At 42.3% G+C, this 17,164-nt stretch overlaps 1 protein-coding gene across 1 annotated transcript in view; it reads left to right on the plus strand.

Annotated features, from left to right (window-relative positions):
• The window catches only part of SEMA5B (semaphorin 5B), a 270,689-nt gene that overhangs the window by 203,202 nt on the left and 50,323 nt on the right, over nucleotides 1–17,164 (plus strand). Inside the window, exons 10-12 of the mRNA XM_062578940.1 lie at nucleotides 3,776–3,911; nucleotides 7,750–7,957; nucleotides 10,137–10,344. Of these exons, the coding sequence (XP_062434924.1) occupies nucleotides 3,776–3,911; nucleotides 7,750–7,957; nucleotides 10,137–10,344 (552 nt within the window). The remainder of the gene's footprint in view (nucleotides 1–3,775; nucleotides 3,912–7,749; nucleotides 7,958–10,136; nucleotides 10,345–17,164) is intronic.

Here is a 17,164-nt window from a genome sequence, read left to right on the forward strand (position 1 = left end):
ACTTTTTGTAGTGGCAATGCTACTTGTGTAGTTGAGAGAGCTGGTATCAGACCAAGCCTATAGAAAAAAATAATAATTTTCAGTCAGGTTAACTGCCTGGATGCTGTTACTGCATGGTTGCCTGAACATCCATGCTGGTTCAGGGAACAGACAGGTAAGTATGCTTGGAAGAGAGGGATTGGAAGGAGGAGAAAGAGATGAATAGGATTGCAACGGCCAAGACTGAAATCAGCATAAAGGCACCATATAGAAGCAAGATCAGGCGGGCTGCACAGCATTTGACACTTCTGAATGGTTCTGTGCCTCTGCTACAAAGTGTTTCAGGTCCACAAATCAAAAGCAGCATTGAACTCTGAGGGAAAGGCATGAATTCTGAAACTTCATAATCACCTTTTCATGGCTTGATATTGAAAAAACTTGTAATTGAAATGATTTAGTGTAGCTGTGAAGGCAGAAAGGAGAAGAGGAGTTAATTAAAAATATATTAGAAAACTCATAATGTATATTTTTAAATCAGGAAAACTCAAATAAGTTTTTCTCTAAAGCCCAAGGCTAAGATAAGTTTCAAGTTATAACCGGTCTGTCTGATATTGAGTTTCAATAATACATGTTCTCTAGGGTGGGTGTTATTCTGATATATAAACTAGAATGAAACTCTGAGTTAGTTACTAGACATGACAAACACTCAGCTTGAGCTTCAGATCTTCCAGTCACAAAGCATCAGCCCCAGCTTTTTGAGCTAAAGCACTGCTGGGATTTTCACTATTAGAGTCAACAGAACCAGTATATTACTCTCACTCTGTAAATGCCAAGAAGTAAATGGGTGTTTTGGCCACCCTCATCCATCTTCCATGTTTTATTTCTGCACTACCATTGCCAACATTGTCAAAAATCAACCAATGGGGGAGCAACTAGCAAGAGTAAACATGATTAGGAGCCTCCACTGTGGACTTTGCGAAAAATCTGTCCTGGATTTGAAAGGAACATGAATCACTCTTTATAAGCATTTAAAGGACGTTAGCCAAACCTCCTGAGCATTAAAAGGAAACCTGGCTACAACTTTGGGCATATGAGATGACACTTTTTTATCAGGAAGGGCTTTTGTGCCATAGCATAACTTTTTATTCATCCATTTGTTGATTCATCCAGCCAAGACCAGAAACTGGAAAGGTAACTACAATGATTGATGCAATTACTGTATTTATCAGCTTGATACAATTTTTGGAATACAAGGGGGAAGGTGCAGGCTGGCAATGGTTGGAATAATTGTCTTCTGTTGTATCTGTCTCCCAGGTTTGTTAAAACATGGTGAGAGTTGTCCCTCTCTCCTTTGAATTATACTTAAATCACTTTTGCATTACAGGTGTTCTCTCCTGTAGCTTTTGAGGACAATATAATATGTAATGTTTGTGTAATTGAAGAGATGAGTTATTGATAATAGCTGAAGTTAGATCAAGTAGCATTTTGGGTCTACAACATGATGTTCTTTCAAGAGTTCAAAGCAAAAGTGTTCCAATTTGTCATCTGACTGGAGAAATAATGGTAATTATTCTTTTAACTTCCACTGGGACTTATATCATGCTGCATGAGCTCCGCATACCAAAGAGGGCTGATGTATGCTCCCGTCTGAGTACCTTTATAATGGAATACTGATGCACCACAAAAGTGTGATTATTTGTTATACTTCTAAAAGTATATTTATTTTTGAAGGCTCATGTTTAGTGAGGTTAAGGTCACCTTATAGCAAAGGAATATTAGTCTGTGTCAAACTCGGCTGTGGAAAAACCCACAGGTAGATTTATTGCTGCTTGTTGTATTATATCCAGCAAAGTCAGTGGGAAAGATCATTTTTTGGGGGGAAACTGCTCGTGAAATACTTAAGAAGTTTTTATTAAAGTTTTTCTTCGAGGTCATTGAAACTACATTAAAACCTTCTTGAGCTTAACCTATTTCCTAAACCACCTAGTTAATCATAGGAGATAGCAAGTGGAAATAAAGCAGATGATTGTGCTTCACATCAGTGCAATACAGGGGCAGGTGCACAAATTAATGTCACTAGTTTGAGATTGGGATCAAACTTTTCATAGGGAGGGATGAGAAATGTGTCGGGCCGCAGATAGGATTGTTTCATGGAAAACATCCCTCATTTCTGCCTTAGCAAAGGCAAAGGGCTATCCTGTGGAATCTTTAGCAGGGCTCTATAAAAATCCTTTTCTTTTTTATAAGATACTTTATTTAGGCTAGTTGAAGGGGGTGATTCTTTCTTTGCCTTTTCCTTTTCCTTTTTCTTTCTCTCTCTCTCTCTTTTTTCCCCATGTGTGCCTCAAGGCATTTCACTTGTCATCCATCACTAGCTTTGTCTTAAGAGCTGCCGTCTGTGAGCACGGCCTGCGCCAGCGTGCTCAGACAAAAGCGGAGAGGCTTCGCCTGGCCTGGCTTCGACGCGCTCGAAGGGAGCTACTCCATCGCTCGGGGAATGGAAGGGGCAGGGGGCGAGCAGGGGAAGGCAAAGCAAAAAGTTCTTCTTTACCTTGTATCGCTCTAAAGAAAAATACTGTGAAAGAATTGGTCCTTCTGTTTTCCTGCCTGGAATTGTGGAGCGAGGCTTTTTTTGTGTGAGAGAGGGTAATTATTAGTCTAGTGACAAAGATTTGTTCTTTTCAGAGAATTCAGATTTCTTTAATTAGCAGCAAGATATGTACAGCAAGACCTAGGTTATTTAAAAGGTACCGTGACTAGTGAATCTCTTGTACTAGCCCTATTTTTAGTTTTATTTTGATATCGTTCTCTCTAATCGTTTTTTTTTTTTTTTTTCCTTTAAATAAAGAGGGAAAGGGGAGGGCTGGAAGCAGGTTTTGAGTTTCAGGTTACTACTTAGCAAATGTTTCTCTCTGGACATGACTCTGTGAGATGCCATCGCCATCCAGGAGACGCAGTCGAACCCTGCAGGACCTTGCAGAAATGTGTCCTCTGGGACTGAAATGGGATGGCGAAGGCCGACTGATCCACGTGCGGGTCGGAGCGGGCGGCCTGGGGGTCGCTGGAACAAATTCCCTCCCAGACAGTCCTTGCTGCGGCGGCGTTTGCTCTGAGCGTCCTTCCGCTGCCCGGCGCGTGCGTGCTGAGCAGGCTGCCCGAGACACATGCTGTTCCCAGCGGGGAACGCAAAGAAGTGAGCTGTGGCCGTTGAAAACGAAGGCGCCCACGTATTAGCAAGACCTTCTCGAGTGCTGAGCTGCTGAAACAGCCAGGCTGCTGTGCGCTGTCGCTCCCTCCCGCTCCCTGCCGCTGTGTGCATGCATGTCTGGATTTTGCATTTATATATAAATGAATATATCAAAATATCAGAGGATATATTTTGCTGGAGATTTCTGGAGCCCCTCGAAACGGAATTTCACCTTGAGACATACCAAGAGATTAAAAATTAGGCTGTTTGTAATCAATCAAGATAGATGGGGTATTAAAAAAAAATAAAACCAGACACAAATAATCCATGCAAATTAAACTGTATTCACCTTTCATGTCAGAACTGCTTCCGTGGCCCTTAAATCACAGACAGTTTAAAAACAGATTTAAAATTCATTCTCAAAATTGTCATGCAATCCATCTGTGTTTTACAATTTATTTATTTATTTTTACTCCCTGTGAAACTGGTATCACTGTACTTCTACCTAGCAATTTACATGTATTTTATCTGAGTAGAGTTTGATGTGTGTTATGATGAAAATGTCAGTGGTCTAATGATTAAATTGATTTTTTTTCTTGCCTATTCCAGAAACAGCATAGCTGCCTCAGCAGTGTGTGCCTTCAATCTGAGTGCCATTACTCAGGCATTTAATGGCCCTTTCCGTTACCAAGAGAACCCAAGATCAGCCTGGCTGCCAACACTAAACCCTATCCCTAATTTCCAGGTACTGCTGCTGCCCTTTTATGTTCTCTGTTGTTCCACCGGGTTGATTTGTGTGGGGCTCATCTTTCCAGCTAGACCCATGATACAGATAAATGATATTCTTCCACATTTAGGAGTATTTAAGTCTGTGGAACTCTTTGCCATATGTTGTTATTGAGCTCAAGCACTTCATGTGATGCATGGCAAAAAATAGAATGTTTTTACAGATAACATGGATGTTCAGATTTTTTATAATAATGAAGAATTTAAAAAATCTTCTAGCCAGAGATGATGTTCTAGGTAAAAAGACTGACAGGAAAGGTTTGCTCAGGATGTCCTTGAACACCCTCCCCCTCAAAAAAACTTATAAACTACCTTCTGAAACAGACATTACTGGCCTATGGAACAAATTTGGATGCAATAGAGGAAATTCATTGTTGATACTTTTATATCCTGACACGTGAACTTCAGGAATGTGGTCCTCAAAAGCGGACATACAGGCAGCTCCCCACCAAAACCTGCAGATCCAAGGATTGGAAGTTGAGGATGAACAAAATCAGACTAGAGTAGAGACCACCTTTCTTTTTGCTAACGAGTAAGGTAACTAGCTATTGGGATTGCATAAGGATGTGATGAATTTTCTGTCGCTTACTAGATCCCCTAAGGCTACAAATGTTTCGGTCCAAGATGGCTATCTTTCCAAAACAGACACACTAACTCAGCCAGACGTTATGGACACGTTGCAGGAGTAACCAGTGGAAACTTGCACCCAGTGTTGTGCAAGAAGCCTCACAACGGTGGTCACTGTGGTTCCTTCTGGCCTTAAAAATCCTTGTTTTTATGAATGAGCAGTTTTTCAGGGTTCTGAATTACAGCCAGCGTGCAAAAGTATGAAACTACTTCAGTCCCTTTGTGCCCAGATTCCATCAGTGCAGTGCAGAATATTTGTGTGACCAGCCCAGAAAACCTGAGTCTTCTGAAGCATTAACCTGTGTTACAGCTCGTTCCTTCCCAGCTGGGGAACCGTAGGGATGACAGACCCTCCTGCCTGGCCTTGCTCCTGAGAATGAATCCTTTCAGCCCAATTGTGTGAATCTGGCTCTCTCTTATTAGTGCAAAGGTGCTGAGGCTGCCTGCAAATGCCATCTGCCCTCAAGCTGGTGATGTAGGGACCTTCCAAAAAGGACTCTGCAGTGAGCTTAAAATCACTACAAGAGCAGATGGGATGCAGATCCTCTCTGCAGGCAGCTATATACTTGGGTTCCTGAGGAGGAACCTAACCCCTGACTTCCCTAATGGCACATGGGTGGGGACTTATGCCTGTACAAGGTGGGGGCAAGCTTGGGCTTTTGGTCACGCCCTCAACTAGGTGTGCTCAAAACGAAAAAAAATGAAGCCTCACTGAAGGCCCAGGTATGCCAAATGTTGCCTGGCTTTTTTTTCTTTCTTTTTTCTTTTCTTTTTTTTTTTTTTTTTTTAATTTGGAAGGAATATTAAGGTTCATTGAAAATCAAGGACTTTCCATCCCTTGTTAGGCTAATGCGGGAGGAACAGAAAAAGGACTTTGGAAAGAATTTCCATGTAGTGAAAAGTATCAGATAAAATGTGGAGTGTAAAGATTGCAGCAGCAAGATGAAAGAAAAGGGTCAGGGAAAATAAGGAAAGTAAAAGGAGGTATGTGGCAGACAAAAGGAAGATTGCAAGAAGAGATTAAGATGTTTTTCAAGTACATGAGGAACAAGAGGTCAGTGAAGGGCCTTTAGGAGATGACAAGGGTAATTTAGTGACAGAAGAGGCATATATTGCAAAAAATTAGATTATTTTGCCTCAGTATTCACAAAGGAAGATGAGGGAAGGATGCCAGATTTTTTTTTTTCTTGCAGAGGAAAGAGAAATACTGAGGGATATAGAGGATCAGGGCAGTGCAGATAATCAGGAAATTAGACCAAAACAAAATAAAAACAAACCACAGGGATGCTGTGTCAGCACATAGGCTGCCAATAGACCTAAAGGATTATCTGTGACTTGATGAGAAGAGAAAACAAAACTAACAATGACGTTCCGGCCACAAGGACTCCTTCTTCAGTGAAGTTCTGGAAATGAAAAAAAAGTGGGGAGAAAAGCATCCAAAACAAGACAGTAGTGTAAATCAGAGGGCAAATAGGGAAGAGATGGCAGAAGAGAGAGATCTAAAAACCCTTTAGAATTTGGTATCAGGCAGTCATGAAATAAAAAAGACCTTTTCATTAAAAAAGATACTGAACGTATCAGAGGACAAGTCAAAAAAACACTCTCATTTTCTTGGTCTGGGTACTCAGGATACCGAGGTTGATAAGCAATGGCCAGATTCATAGATCGTGTGAATTAGCGAACTGTTCAGCTACTTCAAACAAGCCACAATATGTTGTTGGTGGGTTTTGCACAAAGCAAGTTGCACATAACTGAGTCAAGTATGTTTAGTGCTGAAATAAGTTCTTGAAGTCTTGACAGTTGCAGGAGTTAGCACACCAGCCATTAGGATCTCTGTTTACTGTGTAAGTGTGAGCTAAATTCCTTTGAACTCATTTTAGCACATCGTAAGAGCAAGCCTGCGTGGTGCATCTTGGAAAGGCAGTCATGCTGCAAAGAGCTGCCTTGATGCGTATTGAGTGCATGCATGTGGGAAATTTGTATACAGTAGCAGGAGTGCTGTAAATCAACATCCTGATTTGAAGTATACTAACTTCCCCTCCAAGGAAAACCCAAATACCTGGACCCAAAATGAAGAAAAAGAAATCTATGTGTTTTCTAGTTTAACTTCTGAGGTGTAAGCATCAGTTAATGAAAAAACAAGCTTGTCCCCTGGGCTCAGTGTGGGAGCGGGCAAGAATTCCAGTTCTGGCTCTCATTGCCTTGAGTGGGATAAATAACCAGCCCCTCAGCTTTCTTTTGGAGTAATAAATCTTCTGCCTGACATATGTGGCAACATGGGGAAGAGTAGAGATCCAGCCTTGGCTACTGACATGGACAACAAAACTGCATTGGGAGTATAATCTTGCATTGGCCTTTGAAAATACTGAATTCTGGACATTAATGTGAGATAGAAACCCAAATCTTAAAATGAGCTATCCACCTGATAGGCCTTATGCTGATGCTTAAAAAAAGACAAGATTAACTCTCTTCTCCCTCTCCATTCTGGATGGATGGGAGTCAACTCCTATCTCTGTTCACCCGTTGCTGCTTGAGGGTGCATGGACACAGGTTGATCTGCCATTCTCTGTGAAGATAGAAGAGCTGTGGATGGAGGGGGGGGTTTATTGGCTAACCTAGCTTCCTTAAGATGAACGTGAAGAGGTCTGTTCAGAAGGGAACACATGAGAGAGAAGCAGTGTGGTGAGCTAGCTTTGATGCAAAATCAACCATCTTTTTCAGTGTTTTTTTTAATCTTGGGTTTTGTGCTTTATACAGAGTGAGATGCCGGATAAAGTTGGCAGATTACTTGAAAGACTTCAAGGATTTGTAACCACAAAAACTTCTTTCCACTGCTAGCTTTAAATCTATCTTTCTACCTCTAGCTTTAATTCTTTCTTTTCTTCCTGAGTTTATTAATTCCTTTTGCCCTTCTGCTGGCATACTACCTCCAGGGTGTCACAAAAGAATGAAACACTCCATCCCTCATCAATGGGAAAATGTTTTCCTGGAGTGGACTACTGACCAAAGCTAGCTGTTTTCCAGGCTTTTTACATGAAAGGCCTAATCCTGAGAGCCTCACACAATCCCACCAGTCCAGGGAATGGGTTTCCAGAAGAATTTCAGGGTTTGGTCTTGGGCTGCCTGAGTGGGAAGAAAATAGGTGCTAAAGTTTGATCTTCCGTGTCTAGTGCGGGACGCTGAATGATGATGGCCCCAATGAGAACCTGACGGAGAGGATCCTGCAGGATGCGCAGCGCTTGTTCCTGATGAACGATGTTGTGCAGCCAGTCACTGTAGATCCGTATGTGACTCAGGACAGCATTCGATTTTCCAAACTGGTGGTTGATATTGTTCAGGGGAAGGATACTCTCTACCATGTGATGTATATTGGGACAGGTAAGAGCATGAGAGCTTAAGAAAGCTCTCTCCTCTTGTTCACAGAACTAGCAGCCCTGAGCCCCGAGTTGTGCCATCGTTACACAATTGTCATGCGGTATCATTTTGACACAAAAAATCATGGAAATTAGTTTACCTGAATAAAATAGAAGCAAGATGGAGGACTTGAAACAGAATCCCAGGTGGACAGGCCATAAATCTACAAAATGTTTAAAAACAACAATAGCAGATTTCTCCCTTTTATAAAACATATTTCAACTGATCAGATTAATACATAACAGTGAGGAAGAGTGAAGGTCACTGAAATGCTCCAGGGTCTTGTGCATGTGAGTTGACTCGCTGTGCTATGACATCCGGATCCCTCTATCAGCAATAATAATATTTAACCTCCAGGCTTGCTGCGAGGTTTTAGTAGTTTCTTTCTTTGCACTTCCATATGTCAGCTGGTGTAGACTCCTTGGTGCTTTCAGGGGTGCGTAATAACAAAATGCAGATGGGGAAGCTGAGGCAAGCACTTTTCTGAGGTAGCATAGTGAACCAGTGGCAGAGTTAAGCATCTGATCTGACTCTTGATTTCTACCGTCCTCTAACTAACAGGACACGCTGCCTTTTCTGAAAAGCACAGATACCTTGGATAAATGAAAGATGCTGAAGAGGGACAAAGCATTATAAATGGTTGTCTTAGCCCATATTCATGCTAATGATCGAAGTTAAATTAAATATTTTGATTAATCAGAGCATATGGCCAGCCTCATGGGTATAATGTATTTATCCTCTGTTGCAGAAGCTTTGACTTTAGAATAAGATGGATTGCCTCCATAAGTGTTAGTTTAATCTCACATCTGAATGCAGTCACTGTTTCATTCTCATATTACCATTTTCCAGGACTATGTCATAAATTATCTAACTTTTACCACCACTTACCTGCAAAGTGATGGTTTCTGATGAGTTCTAATAACTTTGCCACTGTGTGAGTCTCCACAAAAGCTGATTATGATGAGAGAACTTTATTTCAACGGAAGCATGACGTGGTTCTGGGATTTTTAGATACTGATACTATCTGGGATGTATCCTGTTACAAAGCCAGGAGAGAAGGCTTAAATTATGTTCACTTCCTGCCTCAGACCATTTGTGTGGAAAAGGGTTCTCCCATAACCTTGGCTTCTCATTCACATTTGCTTTCTGGCCCTGGTTAATGGTAACTGGAGAATTTAAGTTCTGCTGGACCTCAAACTTTTAAAGCATTCAAATGCTTAAGTAGAGGCAACCCTGAACACAAACCCCAAATCTGAGTCAAACCAAGCCCAAACTTGGGTCTTGATCTTATTCCACTCTTCAGGCCCTGCCAAGTGAAAGAAAAGCTACCTGTGGCAGTCAGGTCTGCCACTGTAAACTACTGAGTTTTGGCACCAGTACAGAAGTTATCTTAACAGAAAGATTAACTCAGGAGCAATTGGTACAAATAGACCTGTTTGGGGGTTTTAATGAAAAATTATTTGGTTGGTTTGGCCCCCTTTTCCCTGGCAGAAATCTCCCACAGTTTATCAAATCCTTAAACTTTTTAGTCAAGAGCACTGTGAACAGTGACATATATATTTTCATGTATGCACTGCTCATGCCATAAAATCCCTTGTCAAGTTGGCAGGACTGCTTCTTCCAGGAAGAGGAGCAGTTCAATCCGTGACCCATGCAGTCATTCTGGTGGCCTCTGAGATTGCCAGCAGGGCCGCTGCATCTGATGTCACTTGTCACAGCCCCAATGAGACTGATCTGCTCCATAAACCAAAGGAAATACAGACTCAAAGCACCAGAAATGATCCCTACTATGTCAGGTCACCTTGTGTAATTCACTGGTAACAGGACCAAGCTCACTTTTTTGCCTCACTGCTCCAACTGGGAAATATTTCCAGGAACTCATTCTGCAGATGATTCACATCCTTCTGCTTTCCAACTACAGTGTATTCCCAGCCAGTTTATGTAATGTCTGAGAACTGTTTAAGGATTGTACCTACGTAGCTGGGGCTCTACATACCATGGGCTGCAGGTGTTTTAAAAATGACACAGGAGTAGGGTTAAAGCAGTGGTGTAAAAATGACAATAATATTGAAGTCTTTGTGCCTGTATGAAATCAAATCAATGCTTCCAAGATTTACCTGTGTCTTGTTTCTTGTTCCATTAGAGTATGGGACCATCTTGAAGGCACTTTCTACCACTAATAGGAGCTTGAGGAGTTGTTATTTAGAGGAAATGCAGATTCTCCCTGACGGACAACAGGAACCAATCAAGAGTCTCCAAATCCTGCACAGTGACAGGTCGCTCTTCGTGGGTTTAAATAATGGAGTGCTAAAAATTCCTCTGGAGAGATGCTCCATGTACAGAACAGAAGGGTAAGCAAATTTACAGCTCTGATATATTCCCCTTCAACTTAAAAAGAAAAGTACCAGGGAAACATATTCTGGGGTGGTTTGTTTTAGAATGTCTTTTTTCAACAGCACCAGACAGAAGACATCGGTGAAAGTGCATCTCCTGATAGATGCACCCATGCCAGGAGCAATGAGAATAAGCAGTATTTTTTTTGTGAATATTATTTAGTCCTCATCAGAAACTGATTGTAAGTTTACCAGAGAAGGACTTGCAGTGTTTACTTCTTTTTCCCTCCACCTTTTTTTTTTTTTTTTTTTTTTTGACATTTCAGTTTTGATTTTATCAACTCTGTGTGTTTTGCTGGTGGGTCTTACTGGCTGTATGGCTGCAGACTCCTGAGTCTGGGTTACCACCAGCCTATCCTGGCTTATACAAATGATCACCTCTCGAACATCTGATGAGGCAGGGCTGGGCTGAAGGGCAACTTGTTGTAGCTGTTAGAAACCAATAGTTCATTTCAACTGTGTGTGACACAGTTGACACCTGGACAGATGCCATGTCTGGATTGCACCTTTTAGAAAGGGTAGGAAAAAAAACCTCTTTTAATTGTCAGTACTGGCACCCAGGCCATTTTCCACCCAGCAGTGAGTGCAAAAATCTTCTGTACCCTAACATACGCCCTCTTTCCAACAGGTGAAACAGTATGACACCAAATGATTGACATGCATTCAAATGATCTCCTTAAGTATGTAGTGGGTCTTCTGGGGGTAATTGCTTGTTTACATCCCTAGAAAAAGCACTTCCACTCCTGCTTTGCATTGTTTTCTTTGAGTGGAGTTTGGTCTGAAATTGATATTCTCTGCACTAGACAAAAGGAAGGAGTGTGCTAGCACTGTCTAAACTGGCTCCCTCTGTCATGGCCTACTGCAAAATGTCCTTGTTCCTGCTGTCAGGAAGCCTGATACAGAAAATGTCACCGTCATTTTATTTTCAACAAGTAGAGTTTATCTATTAGCTTGCACTAGTCATGTCTGTCTAAGTATAAAAATGCCAGCTCTTTCTATTTTTGCTGAACCTCTTAATTATCCCTTTCAGAAAATATACCTCGATCATTACTGCAAGTTTGACTCAGAAATGTTTAATGTGTAAAGGTTTAGCTGTGTATACAGAGAGGCTGACACAGAAGTGTTTAGTAAGAGAAAGAGATTCACAGCTGGGAAGTGCCATCCCATCCTTAGCCCTTAAAAGCAGAGATTTAAAAGAGTAGAACATAACAGCTGTCCTCTTCAGGCTGTCCTGGAGAATTTCAGTTTGAGAATATTTATGTGCGTGTATACGTATATATGATTCAATTTCAAGAGCATCAAGTTCTTTTTTTTTTTTTTTTTTACTTTTCCTAATCTTGAATTCAACTTTCCAGTAATTTATAAATCATGTTTCCATTTCAGCTTGTGTAAGTACTTTATATGACCCTTCCATTAAAACTCGAATGGTGGCGGTTGGCTGACTCACGTAGGACATAGGGACAAGCGAGGATAAAGTGGCAGTGCTGGAGAGCAGAGGAGTGGGGTGCACCTCCCAGGAGCACCATCCACTGAGGATCTGGAGGTCACAGCACGGCTCCTCAGTAGTGTAACTTTATTGCAGCAAAACAGGTACCCCGCTCCAAGGAGGCCTCCTCACGTGCTGGTGGCCACAAGCAGCCTGCGTTTTGTGCATTGTACAGCACTGAGTCTTAGCTGAAGTTACTGGGAAGCTTTTATGGGAAAGTTGTCTTTTCTAAACCAAACTTTATGGAGGCATCTTTCAATGCAACAAGGAAGCAGTCCAGCTCTTTGAGAAGACTCAAATCCTTCCCCATTTACCAGTTTTGTGACACTTCTAGGCAATTTAAGTCAGCACTGGGTTATACCAAAGTACACGCGTGGAGACCTCCCGACGGCAGGGCAGATGTGTGTGTTTGGCAATGCGGGAGGCCAGGGTTTGCTGGATTTGGGTGCTGGCCAATTAGTGTATTTGTCTTGATTGTAGTGGATCCTCTGCCCTGCAGCTGAGTGTCATACAGGGACTGTACACGAGGGGAAAAAAAAGAGAAATCGTAGGAAAGCTGAGGAAAGCTGTTGTTAATTTTTTGAGAGGGTGTAATTTTTTTTTAAGGTAAGCTTTTTTGTAGGAAATTTTTCAACTGCAAATTTTGGAAACCTTTTTCCTGTTAGCATCCTGGCTGTGTAGGTGACAAGTCAGCTTGGCCTCCTTTGTATTTCTTTCAATGCTGAACTGTATCGAGAGGGATGTTTTAATTTCCGCCAGTGCGTTCCACCTGGCACTTCTCCTGGGCTGTGATTTATTGCTTATTGTTGTGCCTATGTTTAATACATGCCAATATACAGCCACCACGGGAGGAAGGACTCCCACCCCTGTGACACCCCCCACTTACTTTTTTGTTGTGCTGTGACTTTTTGACTGTCTTTTCCTGAAAAGCTCTTGTTTCAGCAATTTTTATAATCTAATCGTTTTGATGGGGGCTCGGGAAGCTTTGAGATGATGGAGAATTTGTGCCTCCCAGGCAGGAATACCTCAACGCTGTTTGTTTTCCTTGGCTCTGCCTCATGCTATCAGGAAACTTTACAGCCTTTTACACCCTGGGGGCTGATGTGGGTTTGTGATTGCTGGCTTAGGATTCCTGCCATCACCCTGCCTTCTCCCTTCTCCCTGGACTGGGCGATCATATGTTGAGGGAAAATTGATCCTGGCGTTGATCCTCTCCAGCACTCCCTGTTGCTGTGTTGCTTTAGGACTTTGGGGCATGTTACTGAGGCTCGGAGATGGGGCAGAGAAAAAGGCAGCAGGGAAGGGAAGCGATGGCAAGGGAAAAACGTTTCTGCCATCTCCTTTACTGTTTGTTTATTGACACGGCACCAACTGAGTCTCTTAAATGGAGACTGATAACTCAGCCTCGCATCTTGATGTGGTTCGTTGACCCAAGATATTTCTGGGTGTCTAAACAGCGCTTTGTGTGTGCCCACTGACCTGTCTCAATCTGTCTTTTCAAAACAGCCAGTCGCAGCAGCAGGGCAATGGGAAGACATCTGTAATGTCAGCTGCCCAAATTTACAGGCTGGACTTGGCTGCAGGGACCTTGCCTTGTGCGTGTGTTTTCCTACTGTGCTTTAAAGCTGCCATTCTCCACTCTCACTGGAGAGTTTTAGGAAGATGTCCAATGTGAGCAAACTACAAGCCCTTTGAACGTGCAGGGTGTTTTGAAGGCTGCTTTGCTGGGTGGTGGCTTGGCTGTGCTTGCTGCTGCGTTTTGCATACCTTTGAAATCTTTTCAGCCTCCTTGCAGTTTTCAAAAGAGTTTGGATTTCTACCTCAAGTTGCCCCCAGGCTTTGAGGAGGGATGTCTGCAGAGTCAGTGTTGCAGCTTTATCACTGAGATCCCCCATATCTCTAAAATGTGTCTGAACAAAATCCTGGATCTGACTTCTGGAGGGGGCGAGGACTTTAGATCTGGACCATTATTTTCAGGTGGGGCCTGTGTGTCAGGGTAGCTTAGTAATTATTTTAAAGGGTGATGTTAAATTCTTCATTTTAAGAATGGAAGTCAAACAGGTGGGAAAATGTGCTTCCGGGCTGCCCTTCTGCAGCATCGGGGCAGCGTGCCTCCAGTGCAGCATCCGCTGAGCAGACTAGCCACCCTGAGGCCAGCCTGGGAGTTGTAGCCATTTTTGTTTACACATTCAAATAAACAAAACAAAATGTGCTTAGGAACCAGACCGGAGTGTCTCCTGAACACTCACCTTTTCTACTCTCTCCTGAGCAATTTATCATAATGCACTTTATGCTGATCTTCGTTCGTCCCTCTCCCTCCTCACAGTTTTTTTGCATAAAATCTGTAGTTTGCATGATGTAGGTTGTTATTGAGGATATACAGTGAGGTCCTGCGACCAATGTGTATTATAGCAGGTTGTGGGAGTATTACATCAGGTCGACCTCAGGTCAGCAGGGTTGCTCGTGCTTTGGCAGACCCTCTCCCTCGTCTGCACTCTGCCGGCTTCCATGGCCTTGTTGCAGGGAGTTTGCTAATGAGCTATGCTGAGCTTTAGTTGTCCCACTTGGCCTAAATTCCGCTGTGCGTCCCCTCCGGCCATGCTGCTTAATGCAACGCTAGCAGAAATGACTCAGCTGACGAGGACTCTTCTCTGCTGACTTGCGAACTGCGAGGAACACAACTCACCTCTAAATAGCTCGAGGCCAGTGATCAGACAACTAAGTACACACGGGTGAGTAACTCCTGAAATGGCTCCAGGGACTCTTAGGGAGAAAGGGTCAGCAGCCACAGTAAAGAAGCACAGAGGGTTTTTGTACTCTTTCTCTCTCTTTTTTTTTTTTTTTTTTTTTTTTTTGTTTGTCTTCCAAAGCACAAAATTGGAAAACTCCTAACATGGTCTCTGTACCACTTCCACACCATGTTTTAAGGGAAATATCTGAGATATTGCATGGAGGATTATTTTAGTTGTTATTGGTTGATGATTTCTTTTTCCGTTTGTTTTGGGTTGTTTTTTTTTTCTCCTTACAAGGTACAAAGTCCTTTGTAACAAAGGAACAAAACACTTGAATTCAGCGTTGTAAAGCTTGAATAGTTTCAAGATTACCAGATTTCAGGAAAGAAAGTCTTGGGGAACTTAATCACAGAAATAGTACAGCATAGGAAGAGGTCTAAAAGTTTCCCAGTGTTAGGGAAGGAGAGACCTAAGTATGGGCTGGAAATCCTCTGGCCTCCTCATCAGAATGCCTAGAGTTCCTCCAAAGACAAACAAGCAGCTATTGTTGGGTAAAGCTGTGGGAAGGAAAATGGTAAGGGAGGTATGGGGAGGAAACAGAGGAAAGGCTGTTCAGTGGAGCCCAGCAACCAACAGATCATTTGGGTGACCCTGGTGGTAAGACTGTTCAGCAAAGACCCTGAAAATCCAACCACTTCTCAGCTGAGTCTGTTGAAAATCTGGCCCACACTTTTGAAAATCTACTTGAGAGTTTTAAAAAATTCCCAGCACACTGAACATCCTTTAATAACAAGTCATTCAGAGGATAAAGGCAAATAGAAAGGCAAGAGCCTACAAAAATATGTGAAGTTTAATCATCTATTTCCATCTGCTCAGGCTGATATGGTCTCTCCAAGATTAAGGGAATTAGGTAATTATTTTACCACTAACTTAGAAAAGCTTTGGAAGACTTCATAGGCAGAAAAAAGAGTGCTCAGCCCAACCTTTTGTCGTCCATAGTCTCCAATAATAAAGCATAATAAATCATTAAACATCTGGTTTGACATTCTGGTTCCATTTAAGTAAATAGCAAGACTCCCACTGACAGCAAATGAAGATATCGAGCAGAACCATATTCACTAAAGCTCCTAAAAAGAATAAAGTTTGGTAGATGAAATGGATTTGTGTTCTTTAAATAGAACTACAAAATTATACCATTTCTTCTATCCAGAGAACACATTTGCCTGTGCTGTAGCAGGCAATTACTCCCATTTTGTTTAGTGTAACTGCTTAGATATGTAAGGTTAAGTTCATCCATACTGTTTACAAAATCTGGACCTTTAAGGTTCAAGGGAATGAAACAGGAGTAAGATGTCTGGATTTTAGCATATCTGGATTTAGCATAGTCTGGGAAAGGAATGTGTCTCTGTGTATCTAAAATTGAAGGGGGGAAAAAAGGAGAGGGGGCAGGGTAAACAGTAACGTAGTGAGCAGGGGCATGTTTCCAGTGAGATGCCAGAGAGTCTGGTTTTCAATCTCATCTTATTTGACATTATCTTTAATAGCATGGAAGAAAGAAAATAGCGTACTTTGTAGATGGCACTTAAGGATGACGGAATCACAAAAAAATAGCAAGGAGAGAAATACAACCCAAGCAGGAAAACCAGCACGAGGCTGAGTTTGAGGAACAAGCCTTTACTGAAATTGCTGGTACTTGCATTACCACCAAAGAGAGGACACAGGAGGAAACAGTGAAAGGGCTCTACTCAGAACCACATGAATTATTAGACTTTCTGTTAAACACACCAACCAGTAGAAGGCTTTACATTCATGTTAAGTTGTCCATACACTATTAGGCTCCCACTTTGAGCTGGGAAGTGTGTAAATGTCCCCAGGTGAATGGTACCTTGGCATCAGTGGGATTTTGTAGACACGTGCTGGACTCTGGGGTTTTGCAGCTGCTGGAACAGATGCGGGTCACTTCAGAATGAGCCGAGTAAAATGAGCAGATTTCAGGGCTCCTGGCTTTTGTTTCCTTGCTGTGATGACTACGTTGCTAGTTTTGTTTTGGGGTGCTGTGCTGGGAAGGGAGGAAAAAGAGGAGAGGTTGAATGTGCTGGGGAGCTTTGTTCCTTAGTTTTAAAGGGTATTGCCCTTGTGACTTAGCTGGCGGGGAAGACCAGGAGCGGTTTAGAGTATGGATCCTTTTGCCATTAGCAAGCTGGCTTTAGGCCAGCTCAGATCAATGATGCCTAAAGGTCATTACCATCTGACACCTGCTTGGTGGGCTATGTGAAATCAGTTTCAAAGCAGTGGCGACCGACAGAAAAGCACGTACTTTTCTTGGAATACATAATGTTAGGATGACATTGATGCTACTGTTATACAAACAAGATTAATAACTAGAGTTACCAGCAAGCCCCAGGGCAGATATCCTTTGCCTGTGCAAATTCATGCAATTTGCTGCTCTTACATCATAAGATTTGTATTCTAGGCAGCGGTCGTGTTCGGAGATGTGGCTCCTCATGCAAAGAGCCTACATCTTACTGCTGCCATAGCTGGTTTGCTTTCATGTCTCAAG

This window comes from Rhea pennata, chromosome 6 (genome assembly GCF_028389875.1).
Source record: "Rhea pennata isolate bPtePen1 chromosome 6, bPtePen1.pri, whole genome shotgun sequence".
NCBI classification, from domain to species: Eukaryota; Metazoa; Chordata; class Aves; order Rheiformes; family Rheidae; genus Rhea; species Rhea pennata.